The following is a 15,739-nucleotide window of genomic DNA, read 5'->3' as shown; positions in this document are numbered from 1 at the left end:
GAACCCTCTTTAGAATAGTCATTTAAAGGAACAAGCCTGTTGAGAATAGATAGGGATCCTCTTCAGATTACCCTCTTGAATTCATTTTAAACCCTACAAAAATGCAGTGACTACGGTACTTTTCTGCACAGTATGTATATACATCACAGCAATCGATTTTGTGGCTATCCATAGCTGCTGCTCACCTGGTTTTTGCCCTGGGATGCAGGATCACTGTACTACAAAATCCCACATTCTGTGATGTGAAAACTACAATCATACTAGAAGGATAAAGTATGCAGATTTAGATAAACCGAACTATGATTCAGTATCTTAATTTTGGTTGTATTTTTAAACATAGAATAATCACTTTCGTTTTCTCCAGTTTTGCTTGCTCTGAACAGAACATTATGTAACAATAGAAAGGCAGGCTCAAGAAATATTAATGAAGAGCACTGGGAGGCAACTAAAACTTGTGCTGGACCAAATTTTCACTTCTCAACTAATGGAAAGCCATATAAAGCCTTCAAGTTTCTAGGTACTGGATAGCAGCTCTTTATGCAATTGTTTGGGGGGGGGGGTTTAATGCTGAAACTTGCTTTAAAAAAACAAAAGCTTTGCTCAAGTTCTCAAAGGAACTATTAGATTCTATGTCAGCGGCCATGTTTTCCAATCACAGTTATGACCACAACATTGCAGCTTTTTATGGGATACTGCTAAGTGTGTGATGGATGTCTACCAGATTGCAACCTTCAAACACACCAATAAAGCATGGGACAAGGAACTGTGGCTTTCCCCACCTATTCTGCCCCTTGTCCATCCAGCTATCCCATACCTGCAGGCAGGAGCAGGACTATTTCCATGTCCAGTCAAGAAAGGCAAGGCAGACTATAGAGTAGTGTCCACCATTAGTCATCCTCAGAATAGATCCAGTGAAATTTATGGACACGACTCATTTCAGTGGGTCTAATCTGAACAGAATAACGTTGGACACAACGCTTAGTCATCATGACTCACGTCAAGTCCCACTGAATGAAACCCAAGTGCAACCAACTTAATTTAGATGCAACTCCTGTTCTCTGGATTGGAACTTGGCACATCTGCTTGCAGGAACTTCGAGTTGAAGACACATCCTACGTTCCAGCAACATAGCAGGCAATGGTCTCTGTCCCTACATCCCCAAACCCAGCACAATCTATCCCCAAAGCTCTAATGTTCATAATCCCTCCATTTTAAAAAGCAAAACAAAAAACATCCAATAGATTGGAGCTGGACAAAGTTGGTTGAACTTAGCTGCAGTGGTAAAGCTTCTAGAATTAGGATTTGACCTGCAACTTTTTAGTGTTGTTTGCCCCAATGGAAGAAAACTGCAACAAAATTTGGCACAAGAAACAAAACAGTGATTCTGTAATGGGGATAAATATACCTATTGGGGAGCAGGATAAACTTGCAAGGCAGATTGAAGCACTGCACTAGTCACAGAAAGATTCTATTCTTCTTAGAATACTGATGGAGAACCAGTGTCCCTCAAGGTGTTGTTATACTAGAGCTCGTATCATCCCCTGAACATTAGCCATGCCATAGCTGTCAACTTTTCCCTTTTCTTGCGAGGAATCCTATTCAGAATAAGGGAATTTCCCTTTTAAAAAGGGAAAAGTTGACAGCTATAAGCCATTCTAGCTGGGGCCGATGGGAGCTCCAGAGGCCCACAGGTCCACCACCAACATCTGAGATAAAGCTGGTCCATCTGATTTGTCAACGCTTTTGCTCGGCAATACAAAAGTCAAAACATAGTTTACAAACAATTTCTCCCTTGAAAAACATCTCAGTATCACAAAACCCCCACAACCAAACAAAAATGTGAGTTAAAGCTCTGTTGCGGGGGGGGGGGGGGAGAGAAAGACGAAAATTCTACTCTTTAAAAAAAAGATCCAGTGTTTTCAGACAAACAGGATCATTTGAGAAATGCCACTAAGATAACGAACGAGTCAGCAAAATTCTATTTTATTATCATTTTTAAATTAACATCTATGAAGATTTTACAAAAAAATGGATAAACTTCTGGCAACTGCTGCTTTTTTAAAATTTGCTAATAGAAAGCAGGTGGGGAGAAACATTTTCTTTGTACAAACTCTGTTAAAACTGGAACTGTACCTTTGATAACAAACTGTTAAAAGGAGTTCAGATGCCCCAGCTCAGCTGGCTATTTTACAGACAACGCACCCCTTCACCACCCTGCTAGTTCTTAAAATGCACCAATCTCCGTTCCCCATGGTCTGTAAGGTTTGCCAAGGCCGGCCGACTGTGCCGGTGTAGACGGGCTGAGAGCATTGGGGGACAACAGATGGAACGAACCAAAAGAAAAGGGGAATGCAGACAGGGAAGCCATGGAAGACAGCAAGGGAGGAGAGAGTTTAGAAGCTGAAGTGACCACGGGAAGCACTGGTCCAATGCTGCCATTAGGGGGTGCTCTCAGTGAAGATGATTCAGCATGGGGAGCCCCACTTCTGCTGTGGTGGTGATGACCTTCTGTGGAAGTTGCATTGCCGCTCGTAGTAGTATGCCCGTTCTGAGGCAGCAGTAATGGGTGGGAGATGTGGGGATGATGTCCAAAGGCACTGCCCCAAGGGATGTGTCCAAGCCCTGTATGGGAACTGCTTGCGGCTTCCCTCTGAGAGGCGTAATTATTCAGGTGAGACACAAGGCGGACACGGAGAGGATCAGAAGTGTCCAGACCTTCGATGATGCTCAGGTAGCGGGCAACTTCGGCCAAACACTCTCGGAAGCCCAGACTGCGATAGTCCATAGCAAGAGCGTGAGCATCAAAGTAGCCTAGAAGAAAGGAACAGAAGAAAGAGTGATATCTTAAGCATGGGCAGCAATTTCCATTCCTCATTTGCGGCCGTCTCTCTCAAGAAGATGGGTTTTCTCCAGGGCATGCCCCACTAAAGATGTGCTACTCCACATTCACTTTATAGAAACCCATGAGCAATAGAAATATTGATCAGACCGTTGTGAAGAGAAGTGTCTGGAAAGTACACTTCATGTCTCATTGTGACTGTGCCCATAATTTTTATTTTATTTTATATTCCACCTTTCTTCCACCGTGGAACCCAAGGCAGCGTATAGGTGCAAAGCTGGTTATTTTGAGAAGCCAAATCTCATGAATGAGAACAGGATCTAGATTTCAGTGATCTGCTCCAAGTCCACACAGACCCAACCTCAAAACAGCCAATAAGCATCTGTGATGTTCTCAGCAAAGAGTCTAAGCGCCAGTTAAAAGTCCACAATCAACCAAGATACTCTGAAGCACAAACTCCAGGGTTTTTTTATGGGATTGTTCTGCAGTTACTGGGTTATGAAGTGCAGTCCAAGATTTGCTGCTACTATCCACCAGTATATAGTTTATTGCAAGCTTAATAACAGCATATTAAACATTTGGTATGACTACTATATAGATATATATGCAAACATGCTGCTCTCTTATTTTACCATTTTGTTAAATGCATGTCCTGTCTTTTGGCCCATCAGGAGCCTTCAATGTGGCTCACGGATTATAATCTTAGCAGCTCAGCTACCAACAGCCTTTAAGATACTAGAACAAAATGAAAAATACTAAATGGCTGAGACAGTGACACGTACGGTACATGAGATCCAGTGCCTTTGGCACACAGGAATTAGCTGAAGATTCCTCCAGCCAAAGGGAAATCATGCACAGCCAGATCCTTCACAAACTTAATTGGCTGTACTTTCCACTGAAGTTAGCAAACAAACACAAAATTGTGCTTGCCAAACACAAATGCTTCCTGCCCTTCAGGTGAGATCCATACCTCACTTATTTTGAAGTAGAGCTTTTACCATTTAGACTGGTAGGTAGTAAGCAGGCTGCAGATGTGCTGCTAGAGGGTGGCTGGATTTTGAACAAATTTATTATAACACAGAGACAGTGGGACCTGCAATGAGATGTTGCAGTGTCGCATGCTTCCACTCAGTTCCAGATAGCCAGCCATGCTCTTTCCAGGATACTCCAATCCATTCCCCTTCTTTGCCCAATCCTCCCTGCAACAGTCAGTCAGCATCCCATGCCCATTCCTTCCTGAGCTGTTGAGGGAGGACACCCCCCCCCCACACACACACCTTAAGGGCTTTCCCCACCTTTTTAGTACTTCCAGAAACCCTGGGTCTCCCCCAAGCTCAACAATGATGCTTCGCTTTGGCTACCTAGGGAACCACATTCAAAAAATCTGATCGGAATTAGTACACAGAATTGACTTCCATGCCAGGTTAAGGACCTTACCTTTCCCCCCTGCTGTGTGCAACATTTTCAGGTGATCCACAGTCATCTGCAGGATTTCAGCTTTCTCCAGTTTAGCTGATCCCTAAGAAATTGAAGGCAAAGATCAGCATAAAGGCAGCTGGAGTCAAGCCAAGAGAAGGAGGCAGCACAGAAATAGCACATTGCTGCCTAATAATACTGCACCCAAATTGCAGCATACACAGAGGGCTGCCTCAAAATTACCTGCTTTTCAAAAGCACTAGGCACCAGCCTCCTCAGCTCTGACAAGCTATTGTTGATCCGATCCCTGCGACGTTTTTCAATAATCTGAAAGAGAAGCAGGAATATTTTTCAAGGGGGCTTCAAGCAGAGCAGAAAGAGAAGGGACTTCAAGCAGAGCAGAAAGAGACCTACCCCTCTGCGTCTTTTCCGAGCCAGAATTTGGGAAGTGGTGGTTGGAGACATGGAACCTGGAGCGGAGCTCAAGTTTCTGAAACCAGCAAGAAAGAAATCGGGTGTCAATACTGAGAAGGCACAGAAAAGGAGTGAGGTTGGGGAGCAGTGATTTCCACAATAAACAGCTGGAAAGCCTGTAGGCACAGAAATAGTTGTAGTGCAGAAACGCCTGGGTAATCCCAGGTAACCCAGTGCCAAATGCAGCGCATGGGCAGCAGGCAATGGAGCATGGTTTAATTTGTGCAAAGACCCATCCTTTTTCCTCCCGTTTTCAATGCCAAGATTCGCCGTCTGGCCCTGTGCCACCAGGCAAGTGTGTGTCAGGTTGCAGCCGCAGTCTTCCGGAAAGTGAGAAGACGACCTAGAACGAGGTTGCCTTGAGTGAGTGCAGAGGGCCTTTCCTTCGCCACCAAATGAATCTAGCCAGAAGAACCCTCCTCTCCTTAAAATAAAGGCGTCCAAATCAAGAGGGTGAGATCCGTCGCCCCACCCGATTCCCCGTGTGTTTTGTTTTAATGCACCAACAAATTCAATAGGAAATAAATCAGGTGTACAGTAATTATGGAACCGGCTTTTTAGCAAAAGGCAACCAAGGGGCCGTACCGGAGACGATAGCGCATGGTTACTCTGATTTAACTCTCGCTGAGCGTGACCGGGCTTACTCCCGGGTAAGTGCGCACAGGATCGAATCCGCAGCAGGGGCGGCCGCGGAGATGGTTGTCTCTGCGTGTCAGCAGCGGGAGTTTGCCTACAGCTTCAATCCTGCACCTGGCACAGACCAACTCGGACCAAGTGCCGCTGCTGTGCCAGGGGCTGGGGACCCTCCCGGCCTCCCCGAGGCCCGACCCCCCAGCACCCTCACCCATTCTCGTCTCCGCTCTCCTTCTCCACCTCGATGGGCTCATCCAGCTCCTCGCTGTCGGAGGAGCTGTAGTCCGGGTGCGAGCGCTTCATGCTGCTGCTGCTGCCGGCTCCCTCTAAACAACCGTCCGGAATGGGGAGGGGAGGTCCTGCTCCTGCTGCCCGCCTGGTGCGAACGAGCGGCGATTCCCCGGTGCCAGCTCAGCGCGCCCTCTGCTCCCACCGCCGACGCCGCTCGCCCTCTGGCTCCGTCTCCCCCATCGCGTTCCCACGCTTCGCCTCTTACCCGGGGGAGGGGCAGCCTGGGAGGCGCGCCAAGCGCTCCCGGCTCCAGGCAACTCCGAGCAGCCGACATACCGCCCTGGCGCCTCGGATTGGCTGCGCCCCCGCCGCCCTGAGCCAATGGCCGCCAACTCAGGGAGATACTCGACGGCACGCCCCCTCGCCCGCCGCCGCTCATTGGCTGGAAGCATTAGGATTTGCTACACGGCCGCGTTCGAAGCTCCTCTCCCGTTCCCTCCTCTGCCTCCGCCCACGCCGACCTCCCCGCGCTTGTGCAACTGGCTGGGCTCGGGGCCAGTTGGGGGCCTGCGGAGCCACACGCGTGGCCGGGCGGCCGTGGGAAAGTTGCTCTGTGCCCGGCTGGCGGCCAAGCGGGGCCGGCGGCGGCGGCGGCACTGAGCGGGGCGTGCAGGAGCGGCGGCTGCCGCGTGTGAACCTCCCCTGGGCGCGGGGTGGAGCGGCGGTGGCACTCGGGCCAACGGCGGCTGTTGCGCTGAGTTGCCTGTTCTCAGCCACCGGCGCCGCGGCGCGGAGCCCAGCCGGGGATGAGCCCGAGGGATCGCTAACAACTCGGGAGCCCGCGATTCGCTCTCCGGCTTTGCCTGCTGTCGGGCATTTGTTGCGCTTGCGATGAAGAATCGCTTGTAGGTCAGCAGCAGCACTTCACTCCGCGTAAGGCCCGACCCTAGAGCGCTTTAGAAAACGTAGTGCTGCCCGCAGTTCGTGCACACGTCCAGCTGGTCGCTTCCTGACGGCGACTGGTAGCAATTTTCTACACGTTTGCCTGCGAGTAAACTGCATTCAAAACAATGGAAGTTTGCTTCGAGTAGACTGGAATAGAGTTGTGCTCTGTAGCACAAGCGGTAACTTATAACTGACTTATAGAGTCAGTTTACATGCCCCTTTCAGTTGCTAAAAACATGTCAATCAAGTGACATGCTAGTTATTTCATAATTCAGAGGACACTGTAGACTAAATTCAATGTTTTGTATATATATAAAATTAACCATAAATATGGGCTGCACTTCAGGTGGGGAGAGGGAATTGACTGTGCTCAGTCAGCAAGGCAATTGTGAACTGAGTTGTCCCCAACCTTGTCTGCATAGTAGAACTGAGCCAGAAAACCATTGTAAATAATGATCTGAAATCATCTCATGTAGTTCTTTCTATTCATGAAAAAGTTAGGCTGGCCCTACTTTGTACCTGGATGGACAATTTGAAAAAACCCATGACTGTCAGCCTTTGTTCCTATAAGGGAAGGTTGGTAAATAAAATACATAAAGATGAAATGTGACCAACCTGGTTTGAACCATCCTTTCAGCCCAAACTGTAACATTGGCATGTAAGCCTCCATGCTGCCTCTACTGTCGCCTGCGAACTACCAATAATCTTACTTTGGCACTAAAATGCTCAGACTCTAGAAACCCCGACGTACGCATGTCCCTAAATATGTTTGTGTTAAATCGCTTACTGCATTTAATCATAGAAGTTGGCTGTAATGATTTTACAATGATCACATCTGCTTTCTGTGCTTACTGCTCTGGTTGACTTAAGAGACCTCCGAGATTCTTTTAGGCTCTTATCTAGGCACTTCAAAGGGAATTTATGGGGACAACTGACATCTAGGCATGCCTGTGTAAGTACTTGCAGATGAAGCGGATAGGATGCTGAAGGGAATGATTACCTGGAGCTTGTAGGCCAGCTTGACAGATTCTGACCTGGACATTCTGCCAATCAAATGCCTTTTCTCTGGCCTGTTGTCAGGCAAAGGGAATCCTGGTGCAGCAAAGCAGGAATCCTGGTGCTGCCCTGATACCTCCAAGCCTTTCTAGGGTTAACATATTTCAAAAAGTGAAAACCCGGACACAGAAGTCGTTGAGCTTTTTTAAAAAGTTTTGCACAAAACTTTCTGAGCTGTTTTTAAGGGAAATCGCCAATGGGCTGCCATACGTCCGGATTTTCCCATACATTTCAACAATTTCCGCCTGGACACTGCTTAAGGGAGCCGAATACAAGCTATGTCCGGGAAATTCCAGATGTATGGCAACCCTACAACTGGTGCTGCATTTCCTGATCTTGACTTTGGAGCTAAACTAGACAAGATGTTCAGGGCTGGCAGATTTCTTTTATATATGCTGCTCAGATTCATAAAGGGTGTCTCTTCTCCCCCCCCCCCCCACGCAGGAGTCAAGAATTGAGTGCAGAGGTCTTTTGAGCCAAGTTCCCCTCCCTCCTCTTTTCTTTTGACTGTTCTTTTGGCAGACGTCACTAAGCCTTCAGGGGAAACTCAACTGCAAACCCAGGATCAGTCCAGAAGTATCTAACCATCTTTCTTTTAAACAAAAACAAAAACAGTTCCTGCAGGCTGTTGCATGAACCTAGTCAAAATAATACCGAAAGGTGAGAAGAGGTAGCTTTAAGGCACCCTGAACAGGAAACCACTCCTGTTGACCTTTGCTTAGTGGGTGTGCTAAATTAACTTTGAAAGCCTTTCTCTCCTTAGACTCCACCCACCCACTTTTCTTCTTCCGGAAGGAGGAACTGCTTTGAAGAGTAATCCTGTCAACCTGTCATACTAAGTCCAGAAAACTTACTGTGTCACTATGGTTACTTACTCACCTCCTGTAGATCATCAAATGGTACTGGCATTCCTGCTACCTCTAGTAGACGACATGAATGCCAACGTAGTGCGTGAGCTGTCTGATCATACTCATACATTAAACCTCATTCATCTAATGGCCTGGGGTATCTAATCAGAAATTAGAACAAACACATGTGAGCGTCCTTCCTTGCATATGGGGAATACCAACAGCACAATTCTGACCATGCATGCTCACAAGTACGGTAAGTCCTACTGAATTCAGTGGAGCTGACTCCCAGTTAGGATTGCAGCCTAAATCAATTGTAATGACTGGGTGATTTTAGCAATTATATTCTACTTAAATGAAAGAGGCAGAGACATAGCATTGACTATATAAATATGACCCCAGATAATCTAATCTAGATTAGATTAACGGTAAAATAGAAAATCTGGGTAGAAAGGCTAAGCAAGTCCATTGACTTGCAAATGGTATAATGAAAATCTTAAGTTTTACAATGATTGTTTTGTTTATTGACCAGTGTTTTAGCAGCCACAATGATTCAACAGAGAGAGTATTAGCTTGAGAATGGAGGACAACACCATTTAAATACTAGTGATCCACTGGCCCAATCCTAATCATGTTTGCTCAGAATTTAGGCTTGGGACTGGTTTACAGATCATAAACATCACTTGATTTCAGTTAATTCATAGAATAGAATAATAGAATCATAGAGTTGGAAGAGACCACAAGGGCCATCGAGTCCAACCCCCTGCCAAGCAGGAAACACCATCAGAGCACTCCTGACATATGGTTGTCAAGCCTCTGCTTAAAGACCTCCAAAGAAGCAGACTCCACCCCACTCCTTGGCATACAAGAGCTGACTGTATGAACAAGGTGTCATAGAAAAGCTGTGTGCTTATGATACAAAAATTTGACCTGCGATGGCTTATTCACACAAGGAAGCCATCACTAGATGTTGCAAGTACCGGTATCCTTCAGGTGCTGATGGGTGAAGCAGGGTTGAGTCTGGCAGCCACAGTTCCCCATAGCCAATGTGCACATTGGAGGGGCCCTTCACACACACACTGGCTGCACATGAGGGATCCCGATTTGATGTAGGGCCATTTCACTCACACGCAGGCTGCACATGTGGCAGGCAGGGGGAGCATGGTTGATGGTCAGGGGGCTTGGCCCACAGCAACCTGCTCCCCCATCAACGCATGAGTGATGTTCATTTGAACATCCCTTCAGTCATCAAATAATAACCATGCACGTATGAACTAGCCTCACTGATACGGAAGTCTCTTTGGGCCTGCAGTGCAAGCTACCTTGTCCCATTGATTTTGTCCTAAGTCGCATTGATTTCAATGTGCCTTCTTCAGACCTGAGTCTAGTGCAGATAATTCATTTTATGTTAACTGCCCAGGGAGTTTCTACTGAAGGCATGGGGATTTTTATAATACACAAACAGTACTTTGAAGATCTTAGCCCTAAAAACCAAATGCACTCTTGGTTTTTATTTGTCTCAGAATGAATGCAGTATTGCATAAATACTGAATTATATAAGGCCAGTGTGCCCAGACACCACAATGATGACTTGCAGAAACGCAGTAGGTTGTTATTATGAATACTATTTTCCCCAGGGGGCTAAGACATTACAGAGCTGTTTCTCCAGATCCAGTGTGTTTAATCTGCAAGGGGTCTCCTCGAAGGAATCTCCTGAGCTGCAAAGGAAATATGGGCTTTGCCCTCTCCCATTTTCTTTCAGCCAAACATGTACAAGGGGCATGCAGTTTTGCAGGACGATAATCTCCGCCATGTGCTTTAAGCTGCTTCAGTACTGATGGAAGCATGTTCCTTTACTTCTCTTGCCTCTCAACAAAAGTGAAGGGTACTAAACATTATCCATGCAGATATATTTTTTGCTCCCCACCACCTCACCTATTATTATTATTATTATTATTATTATTATTATTATTATTATTATTATTATTATTATTTGCAAAGAGAGGCAGCATCTGTGTTTTCAGAATCTCAAGATGGAAATAATTGCTGCATCAGAGCCAATGAGCACCTTGGCGTGAGATGCTCGTGCGCCCCACTGCAGTCTGTGGACCACTAGTAGCCAGCAAGGAGGTTGCGTAATTTGAAAGAAATCAGTAGGGCTATAATCGTTATCCGGTTAAACCCAGTGGGATTTATTCCCCAACGAGTGGCTTGCGGGTCGCAAGGCAGGCCTTCTTTTAGCTGGGGATTTATTTATTTATTTGAGGAGGGATGTAACTGCAATTTATGCCGCGTTCCCACGCTGCCATTGTTTGGGCTTTTGTTTCCTATTCCCATCACGTGTCCTAATTAGCCGGAGCCACTGCCTCGCTGGGAGGCGCGCGGCTGAAGCAGCGGCGGAGAGAGATCACTTCCTGGAGAAGGCGAGGAAAGCCGAACAATTCTCTTGCTTTTATTTATTTATTTGCTCTCAGGCCTCCCCCCCCCCCCGACGTGGAAGCGTTTGTTGGCTGGCAGGCAAAACACTAGAGAGAAATGGCCCTCATTGTTAGAAACAATTAAAGGTATAGACATATTGCTCCACCCACCACTTTGAGTTTATTTTTGCAGAGTGGTTTTTACAAAGGCTTCCTACTGCTTATAGGGCTTTAGAGAAAAGCTATATATTCTGAGGGTTTTTCCTTTATATTTTTTAAACTACATACATCACTGGGTGACCTGCTGAGACTAAAGCTAGCTCAGGCCACAGGCAGTAATGTTAGAAACTGGACAATTCAGGATGCTGGTTTTCTATTTGCTGGGATTGGCGGCAGGGCAAGGCAATAGTTTTCTTTATGGGGTATCACTCAATTATGAGACCCCCACCCCACAGACACACCTGTAGTCACATCAGTATATAGTCTAGCAAGAGTTTTCCATAGAATCTGCTGTTGGTATCAATTATATTCCTAGTGACTCATCAGATCACTGCTGCTCAGTCCTTGGGCTCCTCTGGAGCATTAATGGGCATTCAACCTGATACGCTTGCACAAAGCTTATGTGAAGGTGAGACAATGTCTGTCTTCATTGAGCATTCATTCTGATTTGTTTGCAGGGCAGCTATACGACAATGAACATTCATCCTGATTTGCTTGTGCAGTGGTTATATGTCTTATCCGTTAATCAACCAATTTTCCCACCCTATTTAGTGCAATTCACTTTCCTAGCTGCAAAAACTCCTGTGTTTCTAGGTGGATTTGTTGGGACAGAGTGCTTTAACCCACTTTTAACTGTGCAAATCTAAATTTCCAGCATGCGATCTCCCAATTTCTTTTCAAGTCTTGCTATCCAAGGTCCTTTGCCAGGAGATTCCAGCCAGTGATTAAATCTAGGATGGGAAATGGACAAAACTAAGGCCCTCTTTAAGAAAGAGGCAATAAAATCTAAACTGCAGAACTTTCTTTCTCACAGAATTTATATACTTCATTTCTAGCCCCAAAGGGCTTTTTGAAGTGGCTACTATGAATTTCCAGCAATTCTATACACGTAAGCCCCATTGATTTCAGTGAGACACTCTCGGTTAAGTATATACCTTTTCTAGGGAATAAGTTCCAGTTTGTATTACTCTGAAGTAAACATGCAAATGATTGTGCTGTAAATGAATGCATATATTGGTAGGACCATGAGACAATAGCCAACCTTAGGGTGAGAGACTATTCCTTATTACATCTGTACCAGAAGGTAAAGGTAAAGGGACCCCTGACCATTAGGTCCAGTCATGACCGACTCGGGGGTTGCGGTGCTCATCTCACTTTATTGGCCGAGTGAGCCGGCGTACAGCTTCCGGGTCATGTGGCCAGCATGACTAAGCCACTTCTGGCGAACCAGAGCAGCGCATGGAAACGCCGTTTACTTTCCCGCCGGAGCGGTACCTATTTATCTACTTGCACTTTGACATGCTTTCAAACTGCTAGGTTGGCAGGAGCAGGGACTGAGCAACGGGAGCTCACCCCGACATGGGGATTCAAACCACTGACCTTCTGATCGGCAAGTCCTAGGCTCTGTGGTTTAACCCACAGGGAGCTGCTATATGTGTCGGATGATTTGATCTGAACTGATCAAATCAATTAAATTTGATTTGAACTGATTTTATAATGAATTGATTTTAGAATGCTGTATTATTTTACTATTTGTTACCACACTTTGCTTTTAAGATTCAATAGCTTCCATTGAAAGTGGGCTGCCTTTAGCTTCATGAGGCAGTTGGTTGTGTATTTAGGTAATGGCGGAAGGGTGGAAGCAGGGCTTTTCTTCAGCTGGAACTCAGTTTTGGCACCTCTCACATGGGTGCCATTGCCATTACCATTACCATTGACTGGGAGTGGCCACCTAGACCATATAACAACGGTCCTGAAAGACCTACATTGGCTCCCAGTACATTTCTGAGCACAATTCAAAGTGTTGGTGCTGACCTTTAAAGCCCTAAATGGCCTCGGCCTAGTATACCTGAAAGAGCATCTCCACCCCCATCGTCCAGCCTGGACACTGAGTTCCAGCTCCGAGGGCCTTCTGGCAGTTACCCCATTATGAGAAGTGAAGCTACAGGGAACCAGGCAGAGGGCCTTCTCAGTAGTGGTGCCTGACCTGTGGAACGCCCTCCCATCAGATGCCAAGGAAATAAATAACTATCTGACTTTTAGAAGACATCTAAAGGCAACTCTTTTTAGAGAAGTTTTTAATGTTTGATGTTTTATCATGTTTTTAATATTCTCCTGGGAGCCACCCAGAGTGGCTGGGGAAACCCAGCCAGATGGGTGGGGTATAAAGTTGTAGTAGTAGTAGTAGTGGTGGTGGTGGTGGTGGTGGTATTAGAACATGTTCATGGTGAGTTCCAGCATCTCTTTTTCTAGAAAAATAGCACTGGGCAGAGGTACATGGAGGCCACCCTTACAGTGGTTACGGGCAATGGGATATTATTATCAGAGGCAGTAATGCTTCTGAATACCAGCTGTTGGAAACCGCAGGAGGGTGGAATGCTCTTGTGCTTGGGTTCTGCTTGGACATCTCCCACAGGCATCTGGTTGGCCACTGTGAGAACAGGAAGCTGGACTAGATGGACTATAGTCCTGATCCAACAGGCTCTTATGTTCATATTGTGGTCATCAGTAGTCAAGGTCACCTGGAAGAAGGGGTGCTATATACATTAAGTCCATTGCGCCTCCTGGACCACCCCACAGCTATCAAAGTTGGGTTGTCCATGTTAGTCAACCCCTCGCTTGGTGGGTGTTATGAAATGCCAGGTCACTTCACAGTAAGTCATCTATTCTTCCTGATTCAATCATGGAGGACAGGGCCCACATGGTATGCGTTACAAAGACCTGAGTGGGCAAGTTGTGTGGACTGAAACACCAGTCCAATCTAGAACCATTGTTATAAACATTCTATCATTCTTACCAGAAAGCCAATCCACTCTGGGACTGGATTTGAGGATGCTGCTGGTGTGTCACCCATCTCTCTGGCTGTCAGTTTCCCAGGCTGAGCTAGCAGAGGTGGTGTTGCGGGATTTCAGCATTCACACTAAGGTGGTCTCCCATGATGCTTGACACTTAATGGTCTCCCATGGTGCTGCTTCTGGTCTTAGTATAACCCTCCTACCTATGGGTCTCTGATTTTCTCTATCAAAGGTATGTTTTAGATATCACTGTACACTGTACCCTCCTGGAACACCTCCAGGATTTGTGTGTGCTGGAAGCCTAGTTTTGCAGCAATTTCACTCCTGCTTCCAGGGTCATTTTCAGAGAATAACAATAGGAGACTGCTGCTTGGTCCCATGAAAACTGTCCTGCAGGGTCCCACAGGGTTCAGTCTTAGACTATTTGACAACTATATCAGGGATTGGGAACCTCAGGCCTGGGGGATGGGGTTCAGGTGGCAAAAATTTGGTAATTGGGACTTTTCCAAGACCACACACCATCTCCAGCCCTGCTCCACACCCTCCTTGAGAGTTTTTGCCTGGCTGGAATGTGTCCTTGAACTCTGTTAATGATTCTTGTTTGCCTGAATGGATGATAGAGGGGTGTGTGTATGTGTGTAAACTAGCTTAGTGTACAAAGATAAAATTCACATTCGTTGCTCTGTCCACATTTGGTTCTGGCCTTGCTCAAGAGAATGCCCAGAAGGCCCTCAAGTTGAAAAAGTTTCTTCATTCCTGAATTATATGAAGCTGTTAGGAGCAGTCATCAAGGGATTTGAAGCAAGGCATTATGACTATACATAGGACACCCAATTCTCTTCCAATGGAATGAAGGGAAGCCGTGCAGGTGCTGAACTAGTGCCTGGAGGTGGTAATACGTTGGATGTGGGCCAATAACTTGAAGCTAAAGCCAGACAAGATGCAGGTGTCAGGTGGGTAAGACTGTCAGGCCAAGGATTGAGAGAAATCTCCTGTCATTGAAAGAGCAGGTGTGTAGCTTGTGAGTGCTCCTGAAGCCAGCATTGTCACTTGAAGCCCAGGTAGCTTCAGTGGCTAAGGGTGCTTAATCCAAGCTCTGTCTCATTCTCCAGCTATGGTCATTCCTAGAGTTATCCATGGCCTGATAACTTCCAAGTTGGACTACTGCAAACTCTGGCAGCTAGAATACAAATGGGTACCACAAGTCAGGCACATATAAGACCAATTCTTGTACAATCAAGCTGTTTGCCAATTGTGTTCCAGGCCCAATTCCAGGCAGTTATGATGACCTACAAAGCCCTAAATGCCTTGGGGCCCAAATATTTGAAAGAATGTGTCAAATACCCCATGCAAAGCTGACCACGATCAGCAGATTCTACCATAAAGGGACACGGGTGGCACTGTGGTTTAAACCATCAAGCCTCTTGGGTTTGCCAATTGGAAAGTCGGTCTTCCGGGTCGGCGCCATCGCCGAATGGCGGACTCCCTCCGAGCTCCGGAGGGAGCCTGCACGGCAGGGGCTGGGTCCTACCGCACCGGCGATGCGGGGACCCTTAAAAACCACGGCCACGGGGGCCGTGGACATGGAGACTCGGCTGACACCGTTAGCGCCCTCCCGACTCGTGAAGGAGCCTTTTTAAAGGCTACGGATCGGGTGCCGGGGAGAAGCGTGGTGTTTTGAGTCCTCTGCTATCCCTGCCGTGCGAAGCCGCATGCCATTCGGCGGAGAGCGCTGGCTTCTTCCTTTGAAAATTCAGACCTAAAAGAACAACCTGTAAGTAATTGGAACTTGGATTAAAAAGAGGGACAAAAATTTTAAAAATTTCGGAGCGAGCGGGGGAGGCGCAAAAAAGGAAGTCAGCCACC

General features: G+C 46.6%; 1 protein-coding gene across 1 annotated transcript; it reads right to left on the bottom strand.

Annotated features, from left to right (window-relative positions):
- Positions 1-552: 552 nt before the first annotated feature.
- HEY1 (hes related family bHLH transcription factor with YRPW motif 1) lies at positions 553-5,888 on the bottom strand. Its single transcript, XM_081873221.1, has 5 exons — positions 5,574-5,888; positions 4,670-4,745; positions 4,499-4,582; positions 4,277-4,358; positions 553-2,811 (listed from the first exon to the last, which is right to left on the bottom strand). The coding sequence occupies exons 1-5, from the start codon at positions 5,663-5,665 to the stop codon at positions 2,225-2,227; spliced, it is 921 nt and encodes a 306-aa protein (XP_081729347.1). The 5' UTR covers positions 5,666-5,888; the 3' UTR covers positions 553-2,224.
- Between the last annotated feature and the right edge of the window lie 9,851 nt (positions 5,889-15,739).

This window comes from Podarcis erhardii, assembly GCF_964252035.2.
Source record: "Podarcis erhardii genome assembly, chromosome: 8".
NCBI classification, from domain to species: Eukaryota; Metazoa; Chordata; class Lepidosauria; order Squamata; family Lacertidae; genus Podarcis; species Podarcis erhardii.
This window is presented reverse-complemented; position numbering and strand designations above follow the sequence as displayed.

Excerpts from the sequence above, each read along its gene's own strand:
- HEY1 (XM_081873221.1), bottom strand. The coding sequence starts at position 5,665 with ATGAAGCGCTCGCACCCGGACTACAGCTCCTCCGACAGCGAGGAGCTG. Across the intron at positions 4,746-5,573 it reads GAGAGCGGAGACGAGAATGG|AAACTTGAGCTCCGCTCCAG; the intron begins GTGAGGGTGCTG and ends TGCTGGTTTCAG. Across the intron at positions 4,359-4,498 it reads CTAGTGCTTTTGAAAAGCAG|GGATCAGCTAAACTGGAGAA; the intron begins GTAATTTTGAGG and ends TCAATTTCTTAG.